Source organism: Tachyglossus aculeatus, chromosome 2 (assembly GCF_015852505.1).
Source record: "Tachyglossus aculeatus isolate mTacAcu1 chromosome 2, mTacAcu1.pri, whole genome shotgun sequence".
Classification (NCBI taxonomy): domain Eukaryota; kingdom Metazoa; phylum Chordata; class Mammalia; order Monotremata; family Tachyglossidae; genus Tachyglossus; species Tachyglossus aculeatus.
The window spans coordinates 68,221,452-68,249,344 of NC_052067.1; the positions used below are offsets into that span (position 1 = coordinate 68,221,452).

The 27,893-nt window shown below is 42.4% G+C and overlaps 1 protein-coding gene across 1 annotated transcript; it reads right to left on the bottom strand.

Annotated features, from left to right (window-relative positions):
* Window positions 1-27,750, bottom strand: IYD (iodotyrosine deiodinase). Its single transcript, XM_038766925.1, has 5 exons — window positions 27,538-27,750; window positions 9,332-9,523; window positions 6,468-6,627; window positions 1,901-2,057; window positions 1-361 (listed from the first exon to the last, which is right to left on the bottom strand). Exons 1-5 carry the CDS (start codon window positions 27,704-27,706, stop codon window positions 179-181), a joined length of 861 nt encoding a protein of 286 aa, XP_038622853.1. The 5' UTR covers window positions 27,707-27,750; the 3' UTR covers window positions 1-178.
* Between the last annotated feature and the right edge of the window lie 143 nt (window positions 27,751-27,893).

Sequence of the window (27,893 nt, forward strand, 5' to 3'; positions counted from 1 at the left end):
TGAGATTATTTGCAGTAGTTTAATTGCCATTGAGGTGTCATCCAGGTGAAGGCAGACCAGACTCTCTTGAAGGAGTAGCTGGAGTGCAAAGGAGGAAAGAAATTCAGTGGGGAGGGAAGGATATGTGATGAGTAGGGAGGAGCATCTTGGAGTAGCATCTTTGGGGCAGTGGTCCACCCTACACAGTGACCATTATCTCAGTCAGGGGTTTGCGGGTTAAATCGGGCACGGTGGCCTCTTTGCTGGGATAGCCCACGGGGAGGAGCATGAGGAGCTTCTCATTGAGGGGGCGTCGCAGCAGTGCCCTCAGTCTAGGACCGCAGTTCAGTGGGGTGGTAGTGACGGTCACCAGGCCTGCATTCTAGAAGAAGAGAAGCTGTACTTTAGAATGGCCCTCTAGACTGTAAATGTAAGACAGCAGCATGGCCTAGTGGATAGACCCGGGGCCTGGGATTCAGAAGGTAATGGGCCCTAATCCCAGCTCTGCCACATATCTGCTGTGTGACTTGGGGCAAGTCATTTCACTTCTCTGGGCCTCAGTTATCTCAACTGTGAAATGGGGATTGAGACTCTAAGACCCACATGGGACAGGGCTGTGTCCAAGCCAATTTGCTTGTATCAACCCCAGTGCATAGTACAGTGCCTGGCATATAGTAAGCGCTTATCAAATACCACAACTATTATAATTATTAAACTCGCTGTGGGCAGGGAATGTGTCTGTTATATTGTTGTGTTCTCCCAAGAGCTTAGTACAGTGCTGTGCACACAATAAAAGCTGTGCTCTTATCGAATATGACTGATTGAATGATTATTAAATATGATTGATTGAATGACCAAGAAACTTTCCTTGTGGGCATGGAATATATCTGTTGCACTGTTGAGTTGTACTCTTCCAAGTCCTTGGTTTGGTGTTCTGCACGTAGTAAGTGCTCAATAAACATGATTGGCTAATTGAATGGCTAAATAACTTTTCTGGAATTCTCCTAGAGCTGCTTATTCACATCCAAGATCCTCCCTGCTCATAATTATGTAGAATCGAGTATGTTCTGCTTTCTCCCTCTGATTCTCTTGGAAGTCTAGAGCCAAGAGGTTGCCAGAACACACCCTGGGCCTCTATCCTTTTAGCTGCTCCCAACACTAAAGAATAGGGATAGGCAAATATTGTTCTCTCCCAAGTGCTTAGTTCAGTGGTCTGCATAGAATAAGTGCTCAATAAATGCTAGTAATTGATTGATCTATTTCAGACTTCTGCCTAACAAGTGCTCAGTAAATACAATTGATTGAATGAATGAATGAACAAATACATTTAAAAAAAAAGTAAATGATGCCTGAAACTAGCTTTCTGATTAGACAAAAGTAGGGCAAAGTCCACTTCAGACTTCCCACCCTTTGTAACCCAGGCATTTTCACAGCTACTGATGCACTCAGTGTAAACAAAGTCCTACATAAAGTAACATATTGGTTCCAGGGACATAACTGTAGCTAGCTAATCTTTTAGCCTGCTTAGATAGCTGCAAAAGAAACCTCTGGCCATTCAAATTCTCAAGTTCATCAGGTGCACTATTCAGAAAGCAGCAGCGTTTCCAGTTAGCTCAATGAAACTCTGAGGCCTATTTGAGAATCGAAAAAACAGCCTGGAAATCTCAAGGGGAAGAACAATTTGTGGCAAGAATTCTTGTGTTTTGCTTGGTCAAAAAAGTCAGAGAAATCATTTTCCTGCAAATAATTTTGCCTACGCTTCATTTTGGTAAGATGAAGAATGAAAATTTTAAAATAGGTGAATAAACTCCCAAGTCTCCCCGAGGGACTAAAGTGCAGATGAAATTTCTGAGCAAAAGCTTGAGGGGCCTGTAACATATCAAATCTCCCTTTCTTTGTTGGGTTGTGGCTTGTAACATACCTGAAGGGCAGCAAGGAGAATGCCACAGGCAATGGAAACACTAATCTCATTGTAGTAATGAGTCTTTTTTTTGCCTTTTGAAGTAAAGCCATGCACCTGCTTGAAAATGAGGATCAGAAAAGGGGCCGTGTCCAGGTATTCTTTGATCCAGTTGGTTCTGCAAAAGAGAGATTTTTTAGTGATATTTCTCCTACACCTTTTCTCACTTGGGCAACTGCTTGAACAGTAGCATTAAGTTATAAAAATCCCCCTTATGTGCAAAACATGGAGGAAAAAAAAATCCTCAGAGTTGCCTAGCTTTCATTTTATAAGCACTTCTCTCCTTGAATTGTAAGTTCCTACTATTTTTGAAAGCAAATGTGGTGCATTCATAATTACAGTTCTTTTGATTCACCTAATTATTTGAGGTATTTGTTAAGCACTTACTATGTACCAGGCACTGTACTAAGTGCTGGGGTAAATAAATGCTCATCAGGTTGTACACTTCCATGTCCCACATGACATTTCCATGTCCCACATGGGACTCTTAATCCCCATTTTACAGATGCGGTAACTGAGGTGGAGAAGTTAAGTGACTTGCCAATCAAACAGCAGACAAGTGTTGGAGCAGAATTAGAACCCAGGTCCTCTGACTCCTAAGCTCGCATTTTATCCACTAGGCCATGCTACTTCCCACTAACTGAATGGTAGTTATAATACTGGGGGTGGGGTTATACTTTCCTCAACTAATCTTCAACTATTATTACTACTTATTATTTTCAAACACATAAAATTAGTATGTAAAGAAACTCCAAAAAGGAAATAAAATCAAGTTAGTTCTTATTGCTGGATAATTCATTCTGATGCTTCCTGCTGCTTGTCTTGGATTCAGATCACTAAAATAATTATTGTGGTATGTGTTAAGTGCTTACTAGGTATCACATACTGTGCTAAGTGTTGGGGTAGTTACAAAACACCATTCCTGTCACACATAGGATTAATAGCCTAACGGGGCCTCATGAATAGAGAATGGGCTTGGGAGTCAGAAGATTGAGATTCTAATTTTGGCTCTGCTTTTTGTCTGCTGTGTGACCTTAGGCAAGTCACTTACCTTTCTGTGCCTCAGTTCTCTTATCTGTAAAATGGGGATTAAAACTGTGTCCCACCTAATTATCTTGTATCTATCCCAGTGCTTAGTACATTGCCTGGAAAATAGTAAGAGATTAACAAATCATAGAAAAATTATAATGCCCCATTCTATGATAAAAGGCTTTATGTTCTTACAAAACCTTTCATCAAGGAAAACCTGCTCTGTACTACTCACTCACTCTGACACCATATATGTGTGCATGTGCCAAGGCAGTTTCTTCCAATAACACAGTACATCCAGCCCAACAAGCCTGTAGTATCAGGGGGAATATTCCCTATTCATCAACAGTGCTTTAGCCAAAAAACAGTGAAAATAATTATTTTGGTACAATCAATTATATTTGAGTGCTTATTGTATGCAGAACATTGTATGAAGTGTCTGGGAGAGTATAACAGAGTTGTAGATCTGTTCCCTGCCCTGGGCAGGGAATGTGTCTATTTTCTTTTAATATTGTACTCACCCAAGTGCTTAGTACAGTGCTCTGCACACAGTAAGTGCTCAATAAAGATGAATGACTAGAGGGGAAGACAGACATTAATATAAATAAATTATGGATACGTACATAAGTGCTGTGGGTCGAGGGTGGGGTCAATAAATCAATCCAATTTATTGAGTGCTTACTATGTGCAAAGCGCTGTACTAAGCACTTGGGAGAGTAAAATGCAACAGAATTAGTAGACATATTCCCTGCTCATAATAAGTTTACAGTCTAGAGGGATAGAATAAAGGGTGCAAACCCAAGTGCAAGGGTGATGAAGAAGGGAGAGGGAGTAGGGAAAATGAGGGCTTAGGGAAAGCCACTTGGAGGAGATGTTATTTTAATAAGTGTTTGAGGTGGGAAGAGTAATGCTTTGTCAGATGTGAATGGGGAGGGAGTTTAAGGTTAGAGGCAGATCAAGAGTGAGGGGTTGGTGGTGAGATAGGTGAGTTCAAGGTACAAAGGCTCACCATGCAGTCTACAGACAGTGTACAACCACCCTTCTTTGGGGATTAAAAGCTCAAATGGTGCATTTTTACTTCACATTAGATTCCAACATGCTTTACAATAACCTGATTTGATTCTTGCAATTCAGTACACTCTAATACAGTTTATAGTTTTGTTGTCTGTCCCCCCACTTCTAGACTGTGAGCCCATTGTTGGGTAGGGACCGTCTCTACATGTTGCTGACTCGTACTTCCCAAGGGCTTAGTACAGTGTTCTGCACACAGTAAGCGCTCAAGTACAATTGAATGAATTAATTAGAGAACATCTAGTACAGATGCTTGATTAAAATTATTGATAGCATTGTAAAAGATCTGTGAAATCAGCAATTTTTTTCTGGGGCCAGAAGAAATAATCACAACCCACACAACTCCCCCAGTCAATTAATCAATCATACTGGAGTACTTACTATGTACAGAGTACTGTACTAAGTGCTTGGGAGAGTACAGTATAATAGAGTTGATAGACATGTCCCCCGCCCACAACAAGTTTATATTCTAGAAGGGGATACAGACATTAATGTAAATAAATTATGGATATGTACATAAGAGCCATGGAGCTGAGGGAGGGATGAATAAAGGGTGAAAAACCAAGATCGAGAAGTTAGGGTTAAAGAAGCAGTATGGTTTAGTGAACAAAAAACGGGCCTTGGAGTCAGAAGGACCTAGGTTCTAATCCTGATGATACTTGTCTGCTTTGTGACCTTGGGTAAATTACTTCACTTCCCTGTGCTACCATTACCTCACCTATAAAATGGGGATAACACTTGTGAGCCCCATGTGGGCTGGGAACTGTGTCTAACCTGATTAGCTTGTGTCTATCCCAGCACTTACTGCAGTTTACTAGCACAGAGTAAGGACTTAATAATAATAATAATTATTATTATGGTATTTGTTAAGCGCTTACTATGTGCAAAGCACTGTTCTAAGCTCTGGGGAGGATACAAAGTGATCAGGTTGTCCCATGTGGGGCTCACAATCTTAATCCCCATTTTACAGACGAGGTAACTGAGGCCCAGTGAAGTGACTTGCCCAAAGTCACACAGCTGACAAGCGGTGGAGCCGGGATTTGAACCCATGACCTCTGACTCCCAAGCCCATGCTCTTTCCACTGAGGCACACTGCTAATAAATGTCATAAAAAGTGCAAGAGGACTTCCTTGACTAGGTCCTCATTTCCTCTTCTCCCAGAAAGGAATGGGACAAGAGGAAATGAGGGCTTAGTCGGGGAAGGCCTCTTGGAGGCTTCAATAAGGCTTTCCTTTCCTTGTCTTCCTTTCCCCAGCTTCACTAAGGGAACAAGCTATCTGATCCCCAGCACGATAACTCCCATCACCCAAGCAATCCGTGAGAATTCCCTAAGGAATGCAGGCTGTTTCCCTCTCTGATCCATCCTAATCTTCCCTTGTAGCTTCCAGCTGTTAACGGGCAGAGACCTTCTGATCTCCATGCTGGGTACAGTATTAGCCCATCTGTAAACATTAACAAAACATCACTAATCATTACACATTGTCTTGGAACGGTGCCGCTGTCTGAAAATCTCATCACATAAGAAACAGTAATTACACCCTCAAAACAAAGTGTGTTTTCTAGATGAAAAGAAAGGGAAATAAATTTCTCAGTTACACAATGGACTAGAGGCAGGACTCAGGAGTTTCCTTGACCAACTACGCCAACATTCTGCCTTTGGCTAAATCACCTGAAATTCTTGGGGGAAATTGACTTTAAATTATTGTTTATAAAATGAAACCAAGGAAATTTTGCTTTTAGCGGTCAATGTGACCAGGCATCCTGACAAGAACTGGATGGTCACCATTTTCAGCATTACAAATTCCAGCCCAACATCCCCAAATCCCAGGGCTCTTGAAGGCCCAATAGCATTTTTCCTATTCCTATCCACACTCCCCTTTCTTTACACCCCAGCTCAAACATTTCATTCCTCTAACACCAGTCAATTTTACTGTGTTTTCATCTTGTCTCACAGTTGACATCTTGCTCGTATCTTCCCTACTGCCTAGAACTCTTCCCTCTTGATATTTGCCAGATCAGAACTCTACCCATTTTCAAAGCCCTACTAAATTTATATCTCCTCCAGGAAACCTTCCCTGACTCATCTCTCCATCTTATTCTCCCTCCTTTCTGCATCATTTTTGTACTGAAGTCTGCATTCCTTAAGCATTTTGATACTCATCCCACCCCCACAGCACTTATATGCACATCATTCAGTAGACGCTTTGCTTCCCCAATGACTGTAATTTAATGTAATGTCTGGCTCTCCCACTAGATTATAAGCTCCTTGAAGGCAGGGATCATACCTACCTCCTCTATTTTACTCTCCCAAGTACTTAGTAAAATGCTCTGTACATGATAAGTGCTCAGTAAATACCATTGATTAGTCAGCTTATTATAGGAATCTAATGTTACTGATTTCAAGGTGTCCTTTGACTGATTTTCGTACTTAAATTTCTTCAGATCAGCAACCCAACGATCTCCCATTCTCTTCCTGTAGTTCACTTCCTCTTCCTCTTCAATAATCTCTCGAATCTGGTGCTTTATATCTGGATCCTGCACAGCCACAAATGTCCAAGGCTCCGTGTGTGCTCCACTTGGGGCAGTTCCTTTAAACCAATCACTTGAAATGTTAGAGAAGGCTCACGCTTCCCTAGCTTTGCTTACAGTGACATATCTGAACCTTTTGTCCTGTGAGCTCCTAGCCCACCAGAACTCTTAGTGTGAGGGAAAACTTGAGGTACTCATACACATCTTTCTAACATAAAATAATTAATAGCGGTATTTGTTAAGATCTTACTGTCAGGCACTGTACTAAGCACTGGGGTAGATATACGATAATCAGGCGTCTGTCCCACATGGGGCTCACAGTCTAAGGAGGAGGAACAGGTATCAAATCCCCCTTTTAAAGATGAAGAAACTGAGGCATGGTGAAGTTGTGACTTTGGGACTCTGATTCCCAGGCCTATGCTCTTTCTATTAGGCCATACGGCTACTCTAGGGAAAGTCTGCAAACTCTAATCCCCTAAATACGGCAAAAACCCCTTTTAGCAAAGAGTGGTCCCTCTTACTTTTTGGATGTTGTTAACTAGGTTTTCATAGCAGGAATTTTTTCTCTCTCATTTTTTATGCAATGAATTTTTCTGTTTTTCTCCGCAACCATTCCCTCTTTCCTTCTCCCCTTCTCCCCTAATCCCACTCCACAATTTAGTCTTTATTTTTCCATTCCAAAGCACTGAGTTAACACCTTCAAGGCCGGATCTATGGTCTTTAATATGATCAAATTGTAACCCGTATTTAACTTGTGACAGGGCTTATCCCCGGCACCTCTGAAATGGCATTTCATAAGATTTAGTTATGAAAGCAAAAATAAAATCCCCAATTTAGATTTGTAAACATTTCTGTCTCTTCACTACTACATCAGTAGGCTGCTTTTGACATAAACTTGTAGTGATATATCATGATACATATTTAAAAGTTCCTACTAATATAAAATGACATCACCGTTTGAGTTGCAGCACCTTCATTACAATTATGTAAGCACTAATCGTAAAAGACACTAGGGAAACTTCAGTGCTCTGAAAAGTGAGAGACTGTACCAGCATAGCCTAGTGAGAAGAGCACAGACCTGGGAATCAGAGGACCTGGGTTCTAATCCTGGCATGGTCACTTGCCTGCTATATGATCCAGGGCAAGTCACTTTTCTGTGCCTCAGTTTCATCATTTGTAAAATGAGGATTCAATACCAGTTCTCCCTCCTATGTAGACTGTGAGCTCCATGTGGGACAGAGACTGTTTTTGACCTGATTACCTTATATCTACTCCAGCACTTAGTACAGTGTTTGGCAAATAGTAAGCACTTAAGAAGTAAGCACTAGCTTCAGAGGAGACTATAAGCTCATTATGGGCAGGGAATGTGTTGTCTAATTTTGTTGCATTGTTACAAAAGCACTTAAAGTGTTCTGCATGTAGCACGTGCTCAGTAAATACCATTGACTGATTGATTGATTACCATAAATCCTGGGTGAACTTGGTTTCTGAGCAATGTAGAACTATGGCTGATGGGATAGAGAGGGTAGCAAGCCAACCCAACTTCCCATCTTTCTGCAATTAGGGCAAAGGCTGAATAGACTGGGATTCTCCAGCACATTTAACAAAGGCTAAATCATCTTGTATTCATTTAATGAAAGCTCACGTCCTAACGTATTTTCAATTTACCAAAGACAGGTTAGTTCAACTGCATTTGTTTCTATAATGATTGAAAACCTTACATTTTCTAGCCACCATTGACATGTTACAAATGGAAAGTGTTGGATTTTTTTTGTGTGTGGTACTTGTTTAAGCACTTACTTTGTGCCAGGCACTGTATTAAGCGCTGGGGTAGATACAAGCTAATCAGGTTGGACACAATTCCTCTCCCACATGGGGACTCTCAGTCTTATGAGAAGCAGCGTGGCTCAGTGGAAAGAGCCCGGGCTTGGGAGTCACAGGTCATGGGTTCTAATCCTGGCTCCCCCACATGTCTGCTGTGTGATCTTGAGCAAGTCACTTCACTTCTCTGAGCCTCAGTTACCTCATCTGTAAAATGGGGATTAAGACTGTGAGCCCATGTGGGTCAACATGATCACCTTTTATCCCCCCCAGTGCTTAGAACAGTGCTTTGCACATAGTAAGTGCTTAACAAATGCCATTATTATTATTATTATTATTGTCATTAATCCCCACTTTACAGATGGGGTAGCTGAGGCACAGAGACGTCACAACTGTCACAAGGTCACAAAGACAAGAGACAGATCTGGGATTAGAACTCAGATCCTCTGAGTCCCAGGTCGTGCTGTATCCACCAGGCCCCTCCACTTCTTTCCTTTGAATAGTCAGCTAATCCTGGATGAATAAACTTGCAGGTAGAGTTTACCATGAACAACCCAGCATATAATAATAATAATAATAATAATGACATTTATTAAGCACTTACTATGTGCAGAGCACTGTTCTCAGTGCTGGGGAGGTTACAAGGTGATCAGGTTGTCCCATGGGGGGTTTACAGTCTTAATCCCCATTTTACAGATGAGGTAACTGAGGCCCAGAGAAGTGAAGTGACTTGTCCAAAGTCAGACAGCTAACAATTGGCAGAGCCGGGATTTGAACCCATGACCTCTGACTCCAAAGCCCGGGCTCTTTTCCACTGAGCCACACTACATATGGTATAGTATTATGTACATCACTAACTGGGTCTACCCACCACCCCCTCTGCAATATCACATCAATCATTCGGCTGACATGCTCAAGAAATCCAGGTGCATAATACAATACCTGCAGTTTTGATGACATTGTCAATAACCTCTCTGGGAACTGGCTCATTACTTATAAACCTGACCGACCGCCTCTTCTGAAGAAGTTCGTAAAATTCTTTTGACCTCTGAATCATTTCACTCTCAGGATAGCGTTTCCAGGATAATGGGACATGTTCAAGGTTGTCATCTGATTCTTGCCATTCATCAGAATCTGCAAAGAAACCACAGCAATGAACACCATATCTGGCCTGTAACTCGCTCTCTCCTTTTTCTTCTCTCCTTTCTCTCCTTCCTTCCTTTCTCCCTTCCTTCCTTCCTCTCCTTCCTTCCTTCCTCTCCTTCCTTCCTTCCTCCCTCCCTTCCCTCCCTTCCTTCCTTCCTTCCTTCCTTCCTTCCTTCCTTCCTTCCTTCCTTCCTTCTTTCCTTCCTTCCTTCCTTCCTTCCTTCCTCCCTCCCTCCCTCCCTCCCTTCCTTCCTTCCTTCCTTCCTTCCTTCCTTCCTTCCTTCCTTCCTTCCTTCCTTCCTTCCTTCCTCCCTTCCTCCCTTCCTTCCTTCCTTCCCTCCCTGGGATGGATACAAGCAAATCGGGTTGGACACAGTCCCTGTCCCACGTGGGGCTCACAGATTCAAGCCCCATTTTACAGATCAGGTAACAGGAACAGGGATGTAAAGTGACTTACACCCAAGGTCACACAGCAGACAACTGGTGGGCTGGGATTAGAACCCATGACTTTCTGATTCCTAGGCCCATGCTCTAATCACTATCCTATGCTGCTTTTCATAGAACACTGAAACACTAGTTAGTATTGACTTTCCTGCAGCTATTGAACGAAACATCCGGAGTGGGACTTATGAATCATTAGGTCCATCAGCAATATTATTGTTCTCTGTGGCACATGCTTAGCTGGGACCCATGTCTGATTGAATTATTCAGAGCTAATCACATAAAAATGGTAGTATTAAGTGTTTACTCTCTAGTAGTTTGGCATGAAAAGTCCACTTTGATCACTGAGGAGAAATACAGTCAATTACAGAATTCTGAGTTATTAAAAGTAGAGAAAAAATCCATTTTTGCCATGGGCTTCTGCCATCCCTCTACACTGCTTCGATCTCCCTGGCCATCATCATCATCAATTGTATTTATTGAGCGCTTACTATGTGCAGAGCACTGTACTAAGTGCTTGGGAAGTACAAATTGGCAACATATAGAGACAGTCCCTACCCAACAGTGGGCTCACAGTCTAAAAGGGGGAGACAGAGAACAAAACCAAACATACTAACAAAATAAAATAAATAGAATAGATATGTACAAGTAAAATAAATAAATAAATAAATAGAGTAATAAATATGTACAAACATATATACATATATACAGGTGCTGTGGGGAAGGGAAGGAGGTAAGATGGGGGGGATGGAGAGGGGGACGAGGCCCAGAAACTGGAGTCGAAGGAACCACTACCATCAGTATGCTGAAGTTTGAATGGTTTGATTTCCAGCTTGTGTTTTATCTGCTGTTTTACAATGAAGTAAGAGTGGGATCAGGGACGGCTAGAGAGAGAGTGAGGGTGCCTCTGTAGCTCTAAAAAAGTCATCACTAAACAAAATGCTTTCATTCCGACTTGTTCTACTAAAATGGAATTTTACTACACTCCTTTCAGCTCAGAAACTAGCTGTTCTGGCACAGAATCTTTAAGTTGGGAAATCAAATTGTAAGATGAAACAAACATGTTGGGGGAGTGGATATGAGAGCCTATCACCTCCAAGTTGCTAATTTCTAACATCTATGTAGCAATTTGGAAACTTTTGCGACTTATCTATTGGGTAAATAGACACAGCATTCCCAGCTGCAAATCATTTCATCCAACAATCCTATGCTGTCAGGGCTTGTACTTTGCAAAAGCTTCACGTTAGGGAAAATTTGTGTATTAAACATGCACACAGCACATAGCTTTATTAAAACCACAACTCCTCCAAAAGGCCTTCCACTACCAGGACCTAATTTCCTTACTCCCACTTCCTTCTGCATCTCCCTTGCACCCTTTATTTACTGATCACTCAGCCCCAAAGCACTTCTGCACATATCTGTAATTTATTTATGTTAATATCTGTCTCTCTCTCTGTAGACTGTAAGCTGGTTGTGGGCAGAGACTGTATCTACCAAGTCTTATATTGTACTCAGCGCTTAGAACAGTGCTTTGCACATAGTAAGTGCTTAACAAATACCAACATTATTATTATTATTATTACTCTCCCAAATTGTTAGTATCATGCTCTGCACACAATGTTTGATAAATATGACTGATTTCTTTACCAGAGCACGCCAAGCTCAAATAGGTTCCTGTTTCCAGAAAACATCCCCTGATTGCCAAATCATAGAGAAGCAGCATGGCCTAGTGGCAAGAGTGCAGGCCTAGGAGTCGGAGGTTGTGGGTTCTAATCCTGGCTCCACCACTTGTCTGCTGTGTAACCTTGGGCAAGCCACTTCACTTCTCTGTGAATCAGTTACCTCATCTATAAAATGCGGATTAAGACTGTGAGCCCCACATGGAACAACTTGATTACCTTGTATCTACTCCAGCTCTTAGAACAGTGCTGGGCACATAGTAAGTGCTTAACAAATACCATCATTATTATTCTGTCTAAAATACATATTGAAAATCAATGTGATCAATCAGTGACATTTATTGAGCACTGACTACGCGCAGAGAGCACTGTACTGAGGACCTGGAGAGTACAGTACAACAGAATCAGCGGACACAATCCCTGCCCAAAACGAGCATACGTGTTATGGCAGAACTGAGTGAATATACCTGTGGTCCTGATTTCCTTAAGTCAGGATCAACTTGCAGATGTTGGGAAGGCAGGCTTGGCTCTGGCAGGGCCTGACAGGAAGGAGGGGTGAGAGGGGAAGCGTCTCACCCCAGAACAGAGCCCTGTGAAAGGGAGGTTGGCAGGGTGGAATCTGTCTCCTGGAAAACCTAAAGCATTTTCTATTTGCAGTAAGCATGGTGGGAGGCATGCAAGGCCCTAAATTGACAGTCAATCAATCAATCAATCAATCAATCGTTTTATTGAGTGCTTACTGTGTGCAGAGCACTGTACTAAGCGCTTGGGAAGTACAAGTTGGCAACATATAGAGACAGTCCCTACCCAACAGTAGACACTGTAAGTAATAACTTAGTCCAGCCTAAGACCAAGCCATTTCCAAGATATCTACTCACCCCAGCACTACCCTCCATTTTCCCACCCTCCAGTAATTCACTTTCTTCAACTCCTTCTACTCACCACTACTACTACTACTACTATTAATTCGACTCACTCACCTACCATAGCTAAGGGAAACTGTGATAATAATAATAATAATATGTCAGTATTTGTTAAGCACTTACTGTATTCCAAGTACTTTTTTAAGTGCTGGGGTAGATACAAGCTAATCAGGTTGGACACAGTCCCTGTTGCACATGGGGCTCACAGTCTTCATCCCCATTTTACAGATGAGGGAACTGAAGCACAGAGAAGGAAGTGACTTGCCCACAGTCACACAGCAGACAAGCGTCAGAGTCGGGATTAATACCCAGGTCCTTCTGACTCCCATTCATTCATTCATTCAGTCGTATTTATTGAGCGCTTACTGTGTGCAGAGCACTGTACTATGTGCATTCATTCAGTCGTATTTATTGAGCGCTTACTGTGTGCAGAGCACTGTACTAAGCGCTTGGGAAGTATAAGTTGGCAACATATAGAGACGGTCTCTACCCAACAGCGGGCTCACAGTCTAGAAGGGAGGGACAGACAACAAAACAAAACATGTGGATAGGTGTCAAGTCGTCAGAAAAAATAGAATTAAATCCCAGGCCTCTGCTCTATCCACTAGGCCACACTGCTTGATAGGGAGGGGGAAGGAACTGTGGGACTGAAGGAGCCTACAAGGGCCATGAAAGGTTTCTTGAGTGGGGGTTTTAGTGGGTCAGGAACAACTGGAGAGTAGCAGCCCTGATTCCAGAGGCTTCTGTGATCTCAACTGCATCCCAAGAGCGAGCCTCACAAGAGCCCTGCCCCTGGCACCAGAGTTATGGCTGTTGCTTCCAGTTCAGCAACCGAGCGTGTCAGGCCATAGCCCGCCACAGGGTGACCCGTGGTTTCCCGAGAAAAGTGGACTGATTTGTGTTTGGAGGTGATCTCTGAATTAGAGGAATTAAAAAGCAGCGTGGCTTAGTGGAAAGAGCGTGGGCTTGGGAGTCAGAGGTCGTGGGTTCTAATCCCGGCTCCGCCACTTGCCGGCTGTGTGACTTGTCGGCTGTGTGACTTTGAACAAGTCACTTAACTTCTCTGTGCCTCAGTTACCTCATCTGTAAAATGGGGATTAAGAATTCGAGTCCCATGTGGGACAACTGGTTTACTTTGTATCTACCCCAGTGCTTAGAACAGTGTTTGGCACATAGCATTTAACAAATACTATAATTATTATTGGTGGGCTCAATCAGCTCTCCTGCTCTTACCTAACCTGGTTGATTTCCTATTATAACCCAGTCTGCATACTTCGCTACTCTAACACTAACCAACTCACTGTTCTTCGACCTCACATATTTCACTTTTCTTGTTACCAACCGCTTGCCTGTGTCCCTCGGGCCTTCCCTCCCCCTTAATATACTTCAGACCACCACTCTCCCAACCTTCAAAGCCCTACTTAATTAACATCTCTTCCGAGAGGCCTTCCCTAAGTAATCCCACATTTATCCTACTCCCTTCTGCATCGCTTATTTACTTGGATCTGTACCCTTTAAGCACTTGATATTCATCCCACCCTCAGCACCAAAGCACTTCTGTATGCATCCATAATTTATTTTAATGTTTGTCTCCTCCTCTAGAGCATAAACTCCTTGTGGGCAGGGATTGTGTCTCCAACTCTCCCAAGCACTTAGCTCAGTGCTCTGCATGCAGTAAGTGCTCAGTAAATACCATTGATTGACACGGCTGATCCAATACAACCACTCATTTCAAATTTATGAATAGACACAGAGATGACTCCTAGCCCCAGCGCTTAGTTCTGTGCCTGGCACAGAGTAAGTGCTTAACAAATACCACAGTTATTATTCATTCATTCAATCATATTTATTGAGCACTTACTGTATGCAGAGCACTGTACTAAGCACTTGGAAAGTACAATTCGGCAACAGATAGAGACAATCCCTATTATTACTACTAAGTGCTTGGCTAAATACAAGTGGCTCTGTCACTTGTCTGCTGTGTGACCTTGGGCAAATCCCTTAACTTCTCTGTGCCTCAGTTACCTTATCTGTAAAGTAGGGATTAAAACTGTAAGCCCAGTTTGGGACAGGAACTGTGTCCAACCTGGCATCTACCCCAGTGCTTTGTCCAGTTCCTGGCACATAGTAAGGGCTTAACAAATACCATAAAGCATACAACAAAAGCAGGTAATAAGTTCCCTGCCTTTGAGGAGCTTACAATCAAAAGAGGGAGATGGAAAAGATATTTACAAATATTCAGAGCAGGAGGAGGCCCAAGGACCTAACAGGAACTAGTACAATTGTCAGAATGGGCATAGCTGAATAAGTAATTGAAAATCCAAAAAAAATGTACATCTGTGTATAAATGTTGAGGGTGCAAAAATTCAAAGGGTAATGATTGGGATGAGGCTTTGACAGTGCTCTGAATACCTGACCTAGAAACCAGCAAAACAAGAAGTGCAGAGGAGAAAAAATAGGGCAGGCAGAATAATTAAAAGGGAGAATGCTGTGACAGCAATGTGATTTGCATGACAATTATGCTGTTGGCTTAGGAAGTTGAAGTTGTCTAGGCTTCCTATCACTTGCAGGAATCCAGAGGGGAAGGGGTTGAATTTTGGTCTCACATGGCCTCCCCTTCTCCCAGTCGTATGACACAATACAGATCCATCCCTAGTGTCAACCCCCTCAGTCTGCTCCTCACCCCCCACTGTCAAACACAATCCAGACGTGTCCCATTTTCAATTATCTGGGAATTAATTGGTAGGTAGCTGCATGCTTCTGACTCTGTCTTACACCAGTTTGTGCTGAATACCGTCCCGGGGGCTGGAGACTTTCAGCTCAAAGTCCTGTCTCCCTCTTCCCTGGCACTGCCCCTGCTTGGAAAGTCTGGCAATTTAGTAATTTAAAGTTTGGAGTGACCCGGTCAGGCAATTCTATAAAGTGACCCATAATAGGATCATCTCAAAGGATTAAGCATCCTTAACGTTTTGTAGAGCAAATTTGCCAACCTGTTGTGTAACCAAAGGGAGCACTTCTCCTCACACCAAGGACTTTTGGAGATAAAAAGAATGATGTGCTCTTTACTTCAAGGAAGGACACCAGAAAGACTCAGTGGCCTCCAACTGATCCAATAAACTTCCCTAGAATGTTCATTCAAGTGGGAAAAATAGCCCAGCCAAATGCAATTTCAGAAGCATAAATCAAGGATCATGACAACTGAGTTTATGATGATGATGATGGCAGTACTTGTTAAGCATTTAGTATGTGTCAAGCACGGTTCTAAGCACTGGGGTAGATACAAGTTAATCACGCTGGACACAATCCCTGTCCCACATGGGACTTACAGTCTAAGTAGGAAGGAGGAGAAACTGAGGTACAGAGAAGTTAAATGATTGGCCCAAGGTCACACGACAGGCAATTATTTTGCTAGTAATATAAGTAATAGTTGCTATTTTGTGCAGCATGGCCTTCTGGAAAGAATATGGGCCTGGCATTCAGAGGATCTGTGTTCTAATCCCAGCTCTGCCAGGTACTTATTGTGTTACCTTGGGCAAGTCACTTAACTTCTCTCCCTGCCTCAGTTCCCTCATCTGCAAAATGGGGATTCAGTACCTGTTCTCCCTCCTGTTTAGACTGTGAGCTCCACATGGGGCCTGATTATTTTACACCTATCCCAGTGCTTTGTACAGTGTTTGGCACGTAGTAAGTTTCACAAACCACGTTTATTATTTTCATCAATTTTGTTATTTTTCATTCCTCCCAGGGATTCTAATTTTTTTTTTTGTAAAATGTGGGGCTAACTAAGTGAGGTCTTTAGCAATCTGTAAGCAACTATAGCCCAGAGGAATTTGTTTGGCTTTCTGCTTCATTACTGTTCAGAGCTATTCTGGAGCATTTGCAAATGGATTAATGTAGCTCAGAAAAGAGACGTTCAGTTCCTTTATGTTGTGCATATAAATGTGTGTTTGAAATGTGGATATTTGAGTAACTCTATGACTAGAGAGTCAGAGGACCCACCCCTCTTTTCCTTTAGCCCTGTGTCCTGTTGTCTCTTGCAATTGAAATCTGGCTCATTGTGTAAATCTTGAGGTGTGAATTCTGTTTCTCAGTCTCCAGGAATCACCTGCAGAGAGCCATATCAATAGCATGGTTCCCAGAACCCATCTTAAATATTTGGCCAAGGAACCACCAAAGGCTGACCCTGCCACGTAGAAGATAGGCTTTAATTGAAGGCTCTATTAAGATCAAGTCAAATATTCCAATATTTTGAAAGCATGTGGGAAAGAAGTAGAAAATGGCCTCCAAAGTAAGCACAGAGCACATATCCCTTTACAGCATCTAAATTCTATAAATAAACCCAGCAACTAAAAAAATAGAAATTAATTGTTAAATAAATAAGTGCTCCCAGCAATCAATAAGTTACTTGAACAGGGAATTAGCAATTCAAAACAGAAGGACAATGTAAACATAAGAATGGAGTCAAGAATCAACATTCTGCTCCTAAGTAAAGCATTAAAGATTTTTCTGCTATTTGTAAAAGAATCCTGAACGAGCATATCGATCCTAGGCTTTGATGACTACCGGGTGAGCAAAGAAGTGGAGTATGCTTCCCATTAGTTCAAATGAAATGAAAATGAATGATTTTTTGAAATGAAGCAATTTCATGCATTCATTCATCCAATCATATTTATTGAGCGCTTACTGCATGCAGAGCACTGCACTAAGCGCTTGGGAAGTACAAATCGGCAATATATAGAGATGGTCCCTACCCAACAATGGGCTTTTAGTCAGTGACTGAGATGTAGAGGAAGACCAGTGGTAGAAAAGAAGAGTTGAGGAGGAAGTAGCAGGAAAAACTTACATTGAAAGAAGGTCCTTAAGTTCAGAAGAAGCAAAATTTGAGTCTTTAATCCATCAACCAATCAATAGCATTTATTGACCATCTGTGTGAAGAGCACTGCACTAAATGCTTGGGTGTGACAAAAGAATTAGTATGTGTGATCCTGGCCCTTAAGGGTGGTTTTCAATATATGAGGAGAGGGGCAATCACTTAGATAAAATTACACACAGGAGAGAATAATAGAATATAAATAAGCCCTATGGGGGTTGTGGGGACATAAGTGTTTAGATGGATGGAGGCGCTGAAGGGTAGTTAGGGGATATAAATGGGGGAGATGAGAAGAAAAACCTTCTGAAGGAGATGCAATCCAGAGGGGCTTTGAAGATAGGGAGAGTGGGGTCTAACAGACAGAAAAGATAGAAGAATCAGGAAGCTGTGATGGGTAGAGAAGAGAACAAAGCATAGCGAATAGATTGACTGGAGAGCTGGGATGGATGGGAAGAAGAAAATGGATAAGTAGGTGGGAAAAAGGTGGAAGATTTAAATCCAACACTCAGAAGCTTCTGCTTGATGTAGAGGAGGAATGGACAACCATTAGAGGCCTTTGAAGAGTGGGGAGATGAGTGTACAACAAAGTTTTATCAAAAGGATCTGGGCAGCAGGGTGGAGTATGGACCAGAGATGGGGGAGACTATTTGCAGGGAAGCCACTGAGGAGGCTGATGCAGTAGCCAAGTGAGGATCAAATTCCTGGATCAGCATGGTGGTCACTGGGATGGAGAGGAGTGGATTTCTGAGGTGTTGTGGATGAAGAACCAACAGAATTTGGTGCAGATTGAATATAGGTGTTGAGAGAGAGAGAGGAGTTAAAGATGGTGAAATTATTTACTGCCACAGGAAAGTTAAGTGGAGGAGTGGATTTGGGAGAGAAGATGAGGAATTCGGTTTTGGATATATTGAGCTTGAAGTGATGATGAAACATCCATGTAAAGATATTGTGGGAGAAGAAGGAGATTTTAAGATTGCAGAGGAGAAAAGTCAGAGTGAGCACAATAGATTTGGGAGTTATGCTCATAATTAATACAGGGTGATATATATTAACAACTATGATATTAAGCAAGTAGCTCATGTGGAGCAGAGTGCTAAGAGCTGGGGTAATTAAGAATCAGATCATAGTCCTTGTTCCATATTGGACTCATGCCAATAGGCTGGGGGTGAGGTCAAGTGACCAGGTACTATCCTCACCTTATTAATGAGGAAATTAAAGCACAGAGTGGTTAAGTGACTTGCCCGAGTTCACAGAGCAGGCCAGTGGCAAAGCTAGGATTTAGATCCAGGTCTCTTGATTCTCTGCCTTTACTTTTCCCACTAAGCCATGCTTCTTTTTGCTAGAGCCACCCAGACTGTGGTTAGTTTAAAACAAACAAAAACAACCTCTCAGTTAGGACAAATCGGAATCATCACACCTAACGGCAAATGATTCAGTTTGATTAATCTAATAACAATTTGGACACCATAGAAAAGATTGGAAAATAATTTACCAGATGAGAAATGTTTCAGTCTCCTTCTCCCCAACTAGGAGTGGCCAAACAATTTTTTTAAAATATGTTAAATCAGAATTCATAACATGTTCCTTGCTAGGAAATGCCCATCCTTTCTCCCTCTTTCTCTCTTTCCCTGCTTCCCTCCCCCTCTTCTCATTCTATGATGGCTCCATTTGGGCTAAAATCTTTCCTGCAGACTTAGGGAGGGACAACTAGGGGCAGAGTGATGTAGAGGGGTCTCCGTCGCTTTTGTCCATATTCTAGTCAGGACAGGAGAAAGTGGACAATGGACAGACTTGCCCCCACAACTATTTTTGAAAGATCAGTACTATGACCTTGTTTAAAATAGTTAGCAATGCTATTATAAAGAAGCATAAACAACACTTTGCTTCAAGGACTCTGATAATCAATGGAAAAGGTCAAGAAATGATTCCTCAACCAACTACATGTCAATCCTTGGTCTCTACTGAATATTCTTTATCGAACCAGATGGTAGGAGCCTAGAGGTCCATTGCAAAGAACAGTTTGCAATGACAAATTGGCCAGAAATTGGACTTATACATATTACTGTATCCTGACATAATCACATTACTGATCCGATATGCCCTTCAGTTGTTGTAGGTCATTAGTAAATTTGAGATTAACATTAGAAATATTTCACATAAACTGAAACTGTTCAAGGAACCTGTATCTCTTAACTTCCTTCTATAACTGTATTTATTGGGCTGTACTTGTTGATTGACAAACTATTTCTGGCAACAGCATTGGTTCCTGGACCTAGGAACTCTGGTAATTTGCTATTAGCAGGACTATTTTAGGTTTATGTGCCTGGAAAGAACTATTGTTTGTTTCCTTCTGACTGAAAACAGATCACTGAGGAGTTCTACTGGAGCATGTGGGAAAGAAGTAGAAAATGGCCTCCAAAGTAAGCAGAGAGCACATATCCCTTTGCAGCATCCAAATTCTATACATAAACCCAGCAACTAAAAAGAATAGAAATTAATTGTTAAATAAATAAGTGCTCCCAGCAATCAATAAGTTACTTGAACAGGGAATTAGCAATTCAAAACAGAAGGACAATGTAAACATAAGAATGGAGTCAAGAATCACAGTTTCTGCTTGCATGATTTGCGGGTTCCCAAAGTGCACTTACTATCCACTGCTTTTTTCTTGCTCTTAGCATTCAATTTTTATGAACAATATGAGAATAAACCAAGTAAAAGGCTGCCTGTACAATTCAGGCTTTCTTCACTGATTTACTGTGATCTCCAGGATGTCACCTCATTTCTTTGTAACTTGTTTTTCTCCGCCTTCCCTCAGCAACACAGCAGGGTCTATTTCATGTAATTATCTTTATAGTTCTTTCTGTGTGACCTTGGACAAGTCACTTAACTTCTCTGTGCCTGTTTCCTCATCTGTAAACAGGGATTCACTACCAGTTTCCCCACTTATGTAATAATAATAATGATGATGATGGCATTTGTTAAGTGCTTACTATGTGCCAAGCACTGTTCTAAGAGCTGGGGTAGATATGAGGCAATCAGGTTGTTCCCCCCTTGGCTCACAGTCTTAATCCCCATTTCACAGATGAGGTAATTGAAGCCCAGAGAAGTTAAGTGACTTGCCCTAAGTCACACAGCTGACAAGTGGTGGAGCCAGGGATTAGAACCCATGACCACTGACTCCCTAGACCGAGTTCTTTCCACTAAGCCACGCTGCTCCTCGTAAGCCTAGTATAGTGCTCTGCACACAGTAAGCGCTCAATAAATACGATTGAATGAATGAATGAATGTTTGGGGAGATGGGGGAGTGAATATACCTGCAAGTGGATATCTGTCCTTCATACTCCTAGCTGACACTATTGAAATTCACCTATAAATGCATTTGTGCCTCAAAAGACCGACAGTTCTCTAGACTATAAACTCACTGTGGGAAGGGAATATTTGAGAAGCAGCGTGGCTTAGTGGAAAGAGCACAGGCTTGGGAGTCAGAGGTCGTGGGCTCTAATCCCGGCTCTGCCACATGTCAGCTGTGTGACTTTGGGTGTTCTTTAATTTCTCTGTGCCTCAGTTACCTCATCTGTAAAATGGGGATTAAGACTGTGAGCCCCACGTGGGACAATCTGATTACCTTGTATCTACCCAGCGCTTAGAACATCATCATCATCACCATCAATCGTATTTATTGAGCGCTTACTATGTGCAGAGCACTGTACTAAGCGCTTGGGAAGTACAAATTGGCAACATATAGAGACAGTCCCTACCCAACAGTGGGCTCACAGTTTAAAAGAACAGTGCTTGGCACATAGTAAGCACTTAACAAACACCATTATTTTCTAGGCTGTAACCCCGTAGTGGTCAGGGATCATCTCTTTTTATTGCTGAATTGTACTTTTCAAGAAGTTAGTACGGTGCTCTGCACACAGTAAAAGTTCAAAAATATGATTGAATGAATGAGTCTGTCATGTCTGTCTCCCCCTATTAGACTGTGAGCCCACTGTTGGGTAGGGACTGTCTCTATATGTTGCCAATTTGTACTTCCCAAGCACTTAGTACAGTGCTCTGCACATAGTAAGCGCTCAATAAATACGATTGATGATGATGATGATGATGCTATATCATACTCTCCTAAGCGAGTAGACAGTGCTCTGAACACAGTAAGCAATAAATACGATCAAACAGTTCCAGTCACATTGTGAGCACCCAAAGGCCGTCCCTTGGTTGTGCTGATAAATTCACTGCTTGCAGCTCTTCTCACTTTTCCCTCCTTGTCTAACAAACAATCTCTTAATAATAATAATAATGGCATGAATAATAAATAATAATAAATAAATAATGGCATTTGCTAAGCGTTTACCATGTGCCAAGCACTGTTCTAAACACTGGGGTAGATACAAGGTAATCAGGTTGTCCCACGTGGGGCTCACAGTCTTAATCCCCATTTTACAGGTGAGGTAACTGAGGCACAGAGAAGCGAAGTGATTTGCCCAAAGTCACACAGCTGACAAGCGGCAGAGCCGGGATTAGAACCCATGGCCTCTGACTCCCAACCCCGTGCTCTTTCCACTGAGCCACGCTGCTTCTCTACAAAGCTTCTGCTCAAAAAGGGCTGCTCATTCTGGATGATTGTGCTCCATGTCCGTCTAGACGCAGTAGGTGCTCAAAAAATTCCACGGGTTGACTGATGCATTTGAAATTACAAAGCATATCTTTATTTGTACATTCTTTTCATACTTGGATAATTCAAGAATAGGGCCCTTTACTGACCATGAGATGAAACTTTCCGCTTTGTGCCGCTGACCCGCCTCCACTGCTCTGGGCCTAAGGACAGGCTGCAAAAGAAACAGCACTAGAGAGCTCATTCCAAGACTGTGCCGGGAATTGCCAACGCTGTAGTAGTCACTTTGATTTTTATACAATCAATCAATCAATCGTATTTATTGAGCACTTACTATGTGCAGAGCACTGTACTAAGCGCTTGGGAAGTACAAATTGGTAACATATAGAGACAGTCCCTACCCAACAGTGGGCTCACAGTCTAAAAGAGTGGGCTCACAGTCTAAAAGAGTTGTTGAGTTGTGTCCATGACAGTCTTTACTGTCTGTAGAGTGAGAACATTCCCTATACTAATCTAGATCAGGCATTACCTGATTTAGGAGAGCAGCATAGCCAAGTGGGTAGTGCATGGGCCTGGGTTCTAATCCCGGCTCCGCCACTTGTCCTCGCTGTGACCTTGGGCGAGCCACTTCACGTCTCTGTGCTTCAGTTACCTCATCTGTAAAATGGGGATTAAAACTGTGAGCCCTACGTGGGACATGAATTGAGACCAACCTAATTAGTTTGTATCTATCTTAGTGCTTAATACACTGCCTGGAACATAGTAAGTGCTTAAAAATACTATGAAAAATACCCCAGCTTTCTCAACTACAGCTTAGAGAGCGGGCTTGGGAGTCAGAGGTCATGGGTTCGAATCCAGCTCAGCCACTTGTCAGCTGTGTGACCTTGGGCAAGCCACTTCACTTCTCTGTGCCTCAGTTACCTCTTCTGTAAAATGGGGATTAAGACTGTGAACCCCAAGTGGGACAACCTGATCATCTTGTATCCTCCCCAGCGCTTAGAACAGTGCTTTGCATATAATAAGTGCTTAATAAATACCATTATTATTATTATTATTGTAGTACACCTATGTAGGCTGCCATTTCACAGCTCATTAGGATTGAAATGATCAGTCAATCAGTGGCATCTGAGTACTTGAAGTGTGCAAAGCACTAAACACTTGGGAGAGTAATAATAATAATAATGGCATTTATTTAGTGCTTAAGTGCTGGGGAGATTACAAGGTGATCAGGTTGTCCCACGGGGGGCTCACAGTCTTAATCCCCATTTTACAGATGAGGTAACTGTGGCACAGAGAAGTTAAGTGACTTGCCCAAGGTCACACAGCTGACAATTGGCAGAGCCAGGATTTGAACCCATGCCTTCTGACTCCAAAGCCCATGTTCTTTCCAGTAAGCCACGCTGCTTCTCTGAGTACAATACAACAGAGTTAGTAGACACATTCCCTGCCCACCACAAGCTTACAGTTTAGGGAGGGAGAAGGACAATAATATAAGTAAATTGCAGATATGCACGTAAATATTGTGGAGCTGAGGGTGAGGTGACTATCAGGTGTCCAGAGGGAACAGATCCAAGTGCATTAAATGGTGTAGAAGGAAGAGGGAGTCAGGGAAAAGAGACCTTGAGCTAAAGTTGGAAAAATTAAGAGTTCTGGGAAAAAGTTTGGTGGATATATTCATTCATTCATTCATTCAATCATTTATTGAGTGCTTACTGTGTACAGAGCACTGTACTGAGCACTTAGAAAGTACAATTCAGCAACAGAGAGACAATCCCATATAAATTGAGGATGGTCTGTTAATTTCTGTTCATCATTACTAGAAATAGTAGTATGATTAGGCATGGTATTTGAGTGTCTCCTCAGTGCAATGTGCTAGACTAAGGATTTGGGAGTAGGGTAGATTTTATTGTTTGTCTCCCCCTCCAATATTGTAAATGCCTTATGGCAATGGATTTTGTGTACTTACTATATTGTAATAATAATAATGATGGCATTTGTTAAGCACTTACTATATGCAAAGCACTGTTCTAGGCTCTGGGGAGGATACAAGGTGATCAGATTGTCCCACATGGGGCTCACAGTCTTAAGCCCCATTTTACAGATGAGGTAACTGAGGCACAGAGAAGTTAAGTGGCTTGCCCAAAGTCACACAGCTGACAAGTGGCGGAGTCGGGATTTGAACCCATGCTCTCTGGCTCCCAAGCCCGTGCTCTGATGACCTGCAAATTTCCAATTCCACTTTTCCCAGTCATATTCTGAATCAAACCAAATACCATTTCCTCAGCCATTGGCCAGGCTCTCCCCCATGATGCCCTGGTCATTCCTGCTCTTTATAAGGTTAGATGAACCTTTCTCAAGCTCCATTAGGAAAGAAAAGTTAAGGATGGGAATTCTAAAGCATATTGGGAAGTCACACAGCTGACAAGTGGCAGAGCCGGGATTAGAACCCACGACCTCTGACTCCCTCTTTCCTCTGAGCTGTGCTCTGCACCCAGTAAGCACTGAATAAATACCACTGACTGATTGCGGATTCATTCATTCAATCATATTTAGAGCTCACTGTGTGCGGAACACAGTACAGGGCACTTAGTACAGACGGTGAGCCCGTTGTTGGGTAGGGACCATCTCTATATGTTGCCTACTTGTACTTCCCAAGCGCTTAGTACAGCACTCTGCACAAAGTAAGTGCTCAATAAATACGACTGAATGAATACAACAATAAACAGACACATTCCCTGCTCACAACTAGCTTACAGAGCCCCCACAGGGACAGGGGCTACCTCTAATTCTCACCTGTGTATTCACTTCCAGCACTTAGTACAGTGCTCTGCACACAGTAAGTGCTTCAGAAATACTACTACAATCAAGAGTTGACTGTCCCCACTTAGAAGCAGTATTCTGTAAACCTCCAAAAGCAAGATTGGGATTGGGGGTGGGCACAACAGGAGTTTCATATAAAATGTCATACAGTTCTGGTAAATAATGGAACCAAAATATCTGAGACTTGAACAGAAGGAAGCAGGGTGCTCTAGTGGAAGGAGCATCAGCCCAGAAGTCAGAGGTTCTGGGTTTTAAATCCTGTTTTGCCACTTGTCTGCTATGTGACCTTGGGCAAGTCACTTAATTTCTCTGTGCCTCATTTACCTTATCTGTAAAATGGAGAGTCAAACTGTAAACCCCATATAGAACAGGGACTGTGTCCAAGCTGATTACCTTCTATCCACCCCAGCTCTTAGTACAGTGCCTGGCACACAGTAAGTGCTTAATAAATAAAAGGACAACACTTCAGGGAAATCTGAATATAGTTGTTCTTCACATTTGAAGAGATTCTGCAATAATGTTCTCACACTGTTTACATGCAAATTACATCCATCACTCACCCCCTTCTCCTGGAAAGTTTATGCCACCTCGGCTTTGCTGACACTGTCCTCTCCTTGTTCTTCTCCTATCTCTCTGGCCACTCCTTCTCAATCTCTTTTGCAGATTCCTCTTCTGCCTCCCACCCTCTAACTGTGGGAGTTCCTCAAGGTTCAGTTCTGGGTTCCCTTCTATTCCCCATATGCAGCCTCTGCTGTGGAGAACTCATTCTCTCCTACAGTTTCAACTACCATCTCTACACAGATAATTTCCAATTCTATATCTCCAGCCCTGATCTCTCTCCCTCTCTGCAGTCTCACATTTCCTCTTGCCTTCCAGATGTCTCTACATAGATCAATCCATCAATCAATCAATCGTATTTATTGAGCACTTACTGTGTGCAGAGCACTGTACTAAGCGCTTGGGAGGTACAAGTTGGCAACATAGATGTCCCATCAACACCTCTCCCACCTTCAAAGCCATCTCCTCTGAGAGAACTTCCCTGATGAAACCCTCCTTTCCTCTATTCTCATTCCTTTCTGTGTCACCCTGACTTGCTCCCCTTATTCATCCCCACTCCCAGCCCCATAGCACTTATGTACATATTTGTAATTTATTTATGTATATTGATGTCTGTCTCCCCCACTAGACTGCAAGCTCATTGTGGGCAGGGAATGTGTCTCTTGTTGAACTACCCCAAAAGCTTACTATGTGCTCTGCACAGTGAGCACTCAATAAATACGACTGACTGACGAACCTCAAATTTAACATGTCCGAAACAGAACTCCTTCACTTACCACCCAAACCTTGTCCCTGACTGTTTTTCCCATCACTATAGACGGCACCACCATCCTTCCTGTCTCGAAGCCCATAACCTTGGCTTTATCCTTGACTCATCTCTCTCATTCAACACATGTATTCAATGTGTCACTAAATCTTGTTGGTTCAACCTTCACATCATCACTAAAATCCTCCCTTTCCTCTCTATCCCAACTGCAACCATGTTAATCCAAGCACCTCTCTGCCTCTCCCCATTCCAGTCAGTACTTCTCTCTGCTGCCCAGATCATTTTTTTACAAAAATGTTCAGTCCATCTCTCCCCACCCTTCAAGAACCTCCAGTGGTTGCCCATCCACCTCCACAAAAAACAGAAACTCTTTACCCCTGGCTTGAAAGAAGTCAATCACTTTGCCCACTCCTACCTCACCTCACTGCTCTTCTACTACAACCCAGCCCACACACTTTGCTCCTCTGGTGCCAACCTACATTCTGTATCTTAATCTCATTTATCTTGTCACTGACCTCTCGCCCACATACTGCTTCTGGCCCAGGGTGCCCTCCCTCTTCATATAAAACAGGAAATTACTCTCCCCACCTTCAAAGTCTTATTGAAGGCACTTCTCCCCAAAAGCCCTTCCCTGAGCTCTCATTTCCTTTTTTCCTACTCCCTTCTGCATCACCCTGATTTGCTCCCTCTATTCATCCCCCCAGCCCCACAGCACTTATGTATATATCCATAATTTATTTTTTTATATTAATGTCTGTCTCTCCCTCTAGACTGTAAGCTCATTTTGGGCAGGGAACATCACTACCAACTCTGTTATATTGTACTGTACACAGTAAGCACAGAATAAATACAATTGATTGATACAATCATGTTTTCACCCCCTTCACTCCACTGAGACCACTCCTCTCTAGGTCACCAATGAGTTCCTTTTTGCCAAAAATAAGTGACTCTTTTCCATCCTAATTATCCCCAACTTTTTGGGTGCCTTTAACACAGTGGACCACCCCCTTCTCTTAGAAACACTACCTAGCCTTGTTTTTTCTGATACAGCCCTCTCACATTTCTCCTACCTTTCTGGGTGATCCTGCTCAAGTCTTTTTCACTGTTCTTTTTTTCTTTTTTCCATCCCTTAATTGTGAGTGGTCCTGAAGGCTCAGTTCTGGGTCTCCTTCCTTGTCAATCTACATTCACTCACTTAGGGAGTGAGCACTCCTGGCTTCAGCTATTTTATGAAACTTGACTAAAATACATTTCTTACTGAAACATCCCAAAGGAGCCAACAATCATAAAAAAATTATGCTAAAGCTAAATAGGATATATTAGCAGACTTTACCTTCTTCCTCTTGGTGAAGATCAGTGCTATCTTTTAAGTCTTCATCCACCCATGGATGAGATTCTGATTTGACTTTAGGCTCTTGGTTGCTTTTCTTGCTGCTTTTCAACATCCACCCAATCAAAACACATATAACTGTTAACAGGACTGAAGTCAGGGAAAAACCCATAATGAAGGAGTCTGATTTTAAAGTAACGAACTCTCCTTCTGTGAGCACTGACCTAGCCTGGTGTTCTTTGTCTACTGAGGACAAAGATCACATCCCAGTTTACAGAGAGAAAGGGGCGGGGGGAGGGAATATTTAAAGGCTTGTGCTGGAATTTAACAAGCAGTTAGCAGTGAATCATTGCCAAAAT

Coding starts and splice junctions, on each gene's coding strand:
- IYD (XM_038766925.1), bottom strand. CDS start 27,706: ATGGGTTTTTCCCTGACTTCAGTCCTGTTAACAGTTATATGTGTTTTG. Junction 9,524..27,537: donor TCTTCACCAAGAGGAAGAAG/GTAAAGTCTGCT, acceptor GTTTCTTTGCAG/ATTCTGATGAATGGCAAGAA. Junction 2,058..6,467: donor GCTGATCTGAAGAAATTTAA/GTACGAAAATCA, acceptor TCTCTTTTGCAG/AACCAACTGGATCAAAGAAT.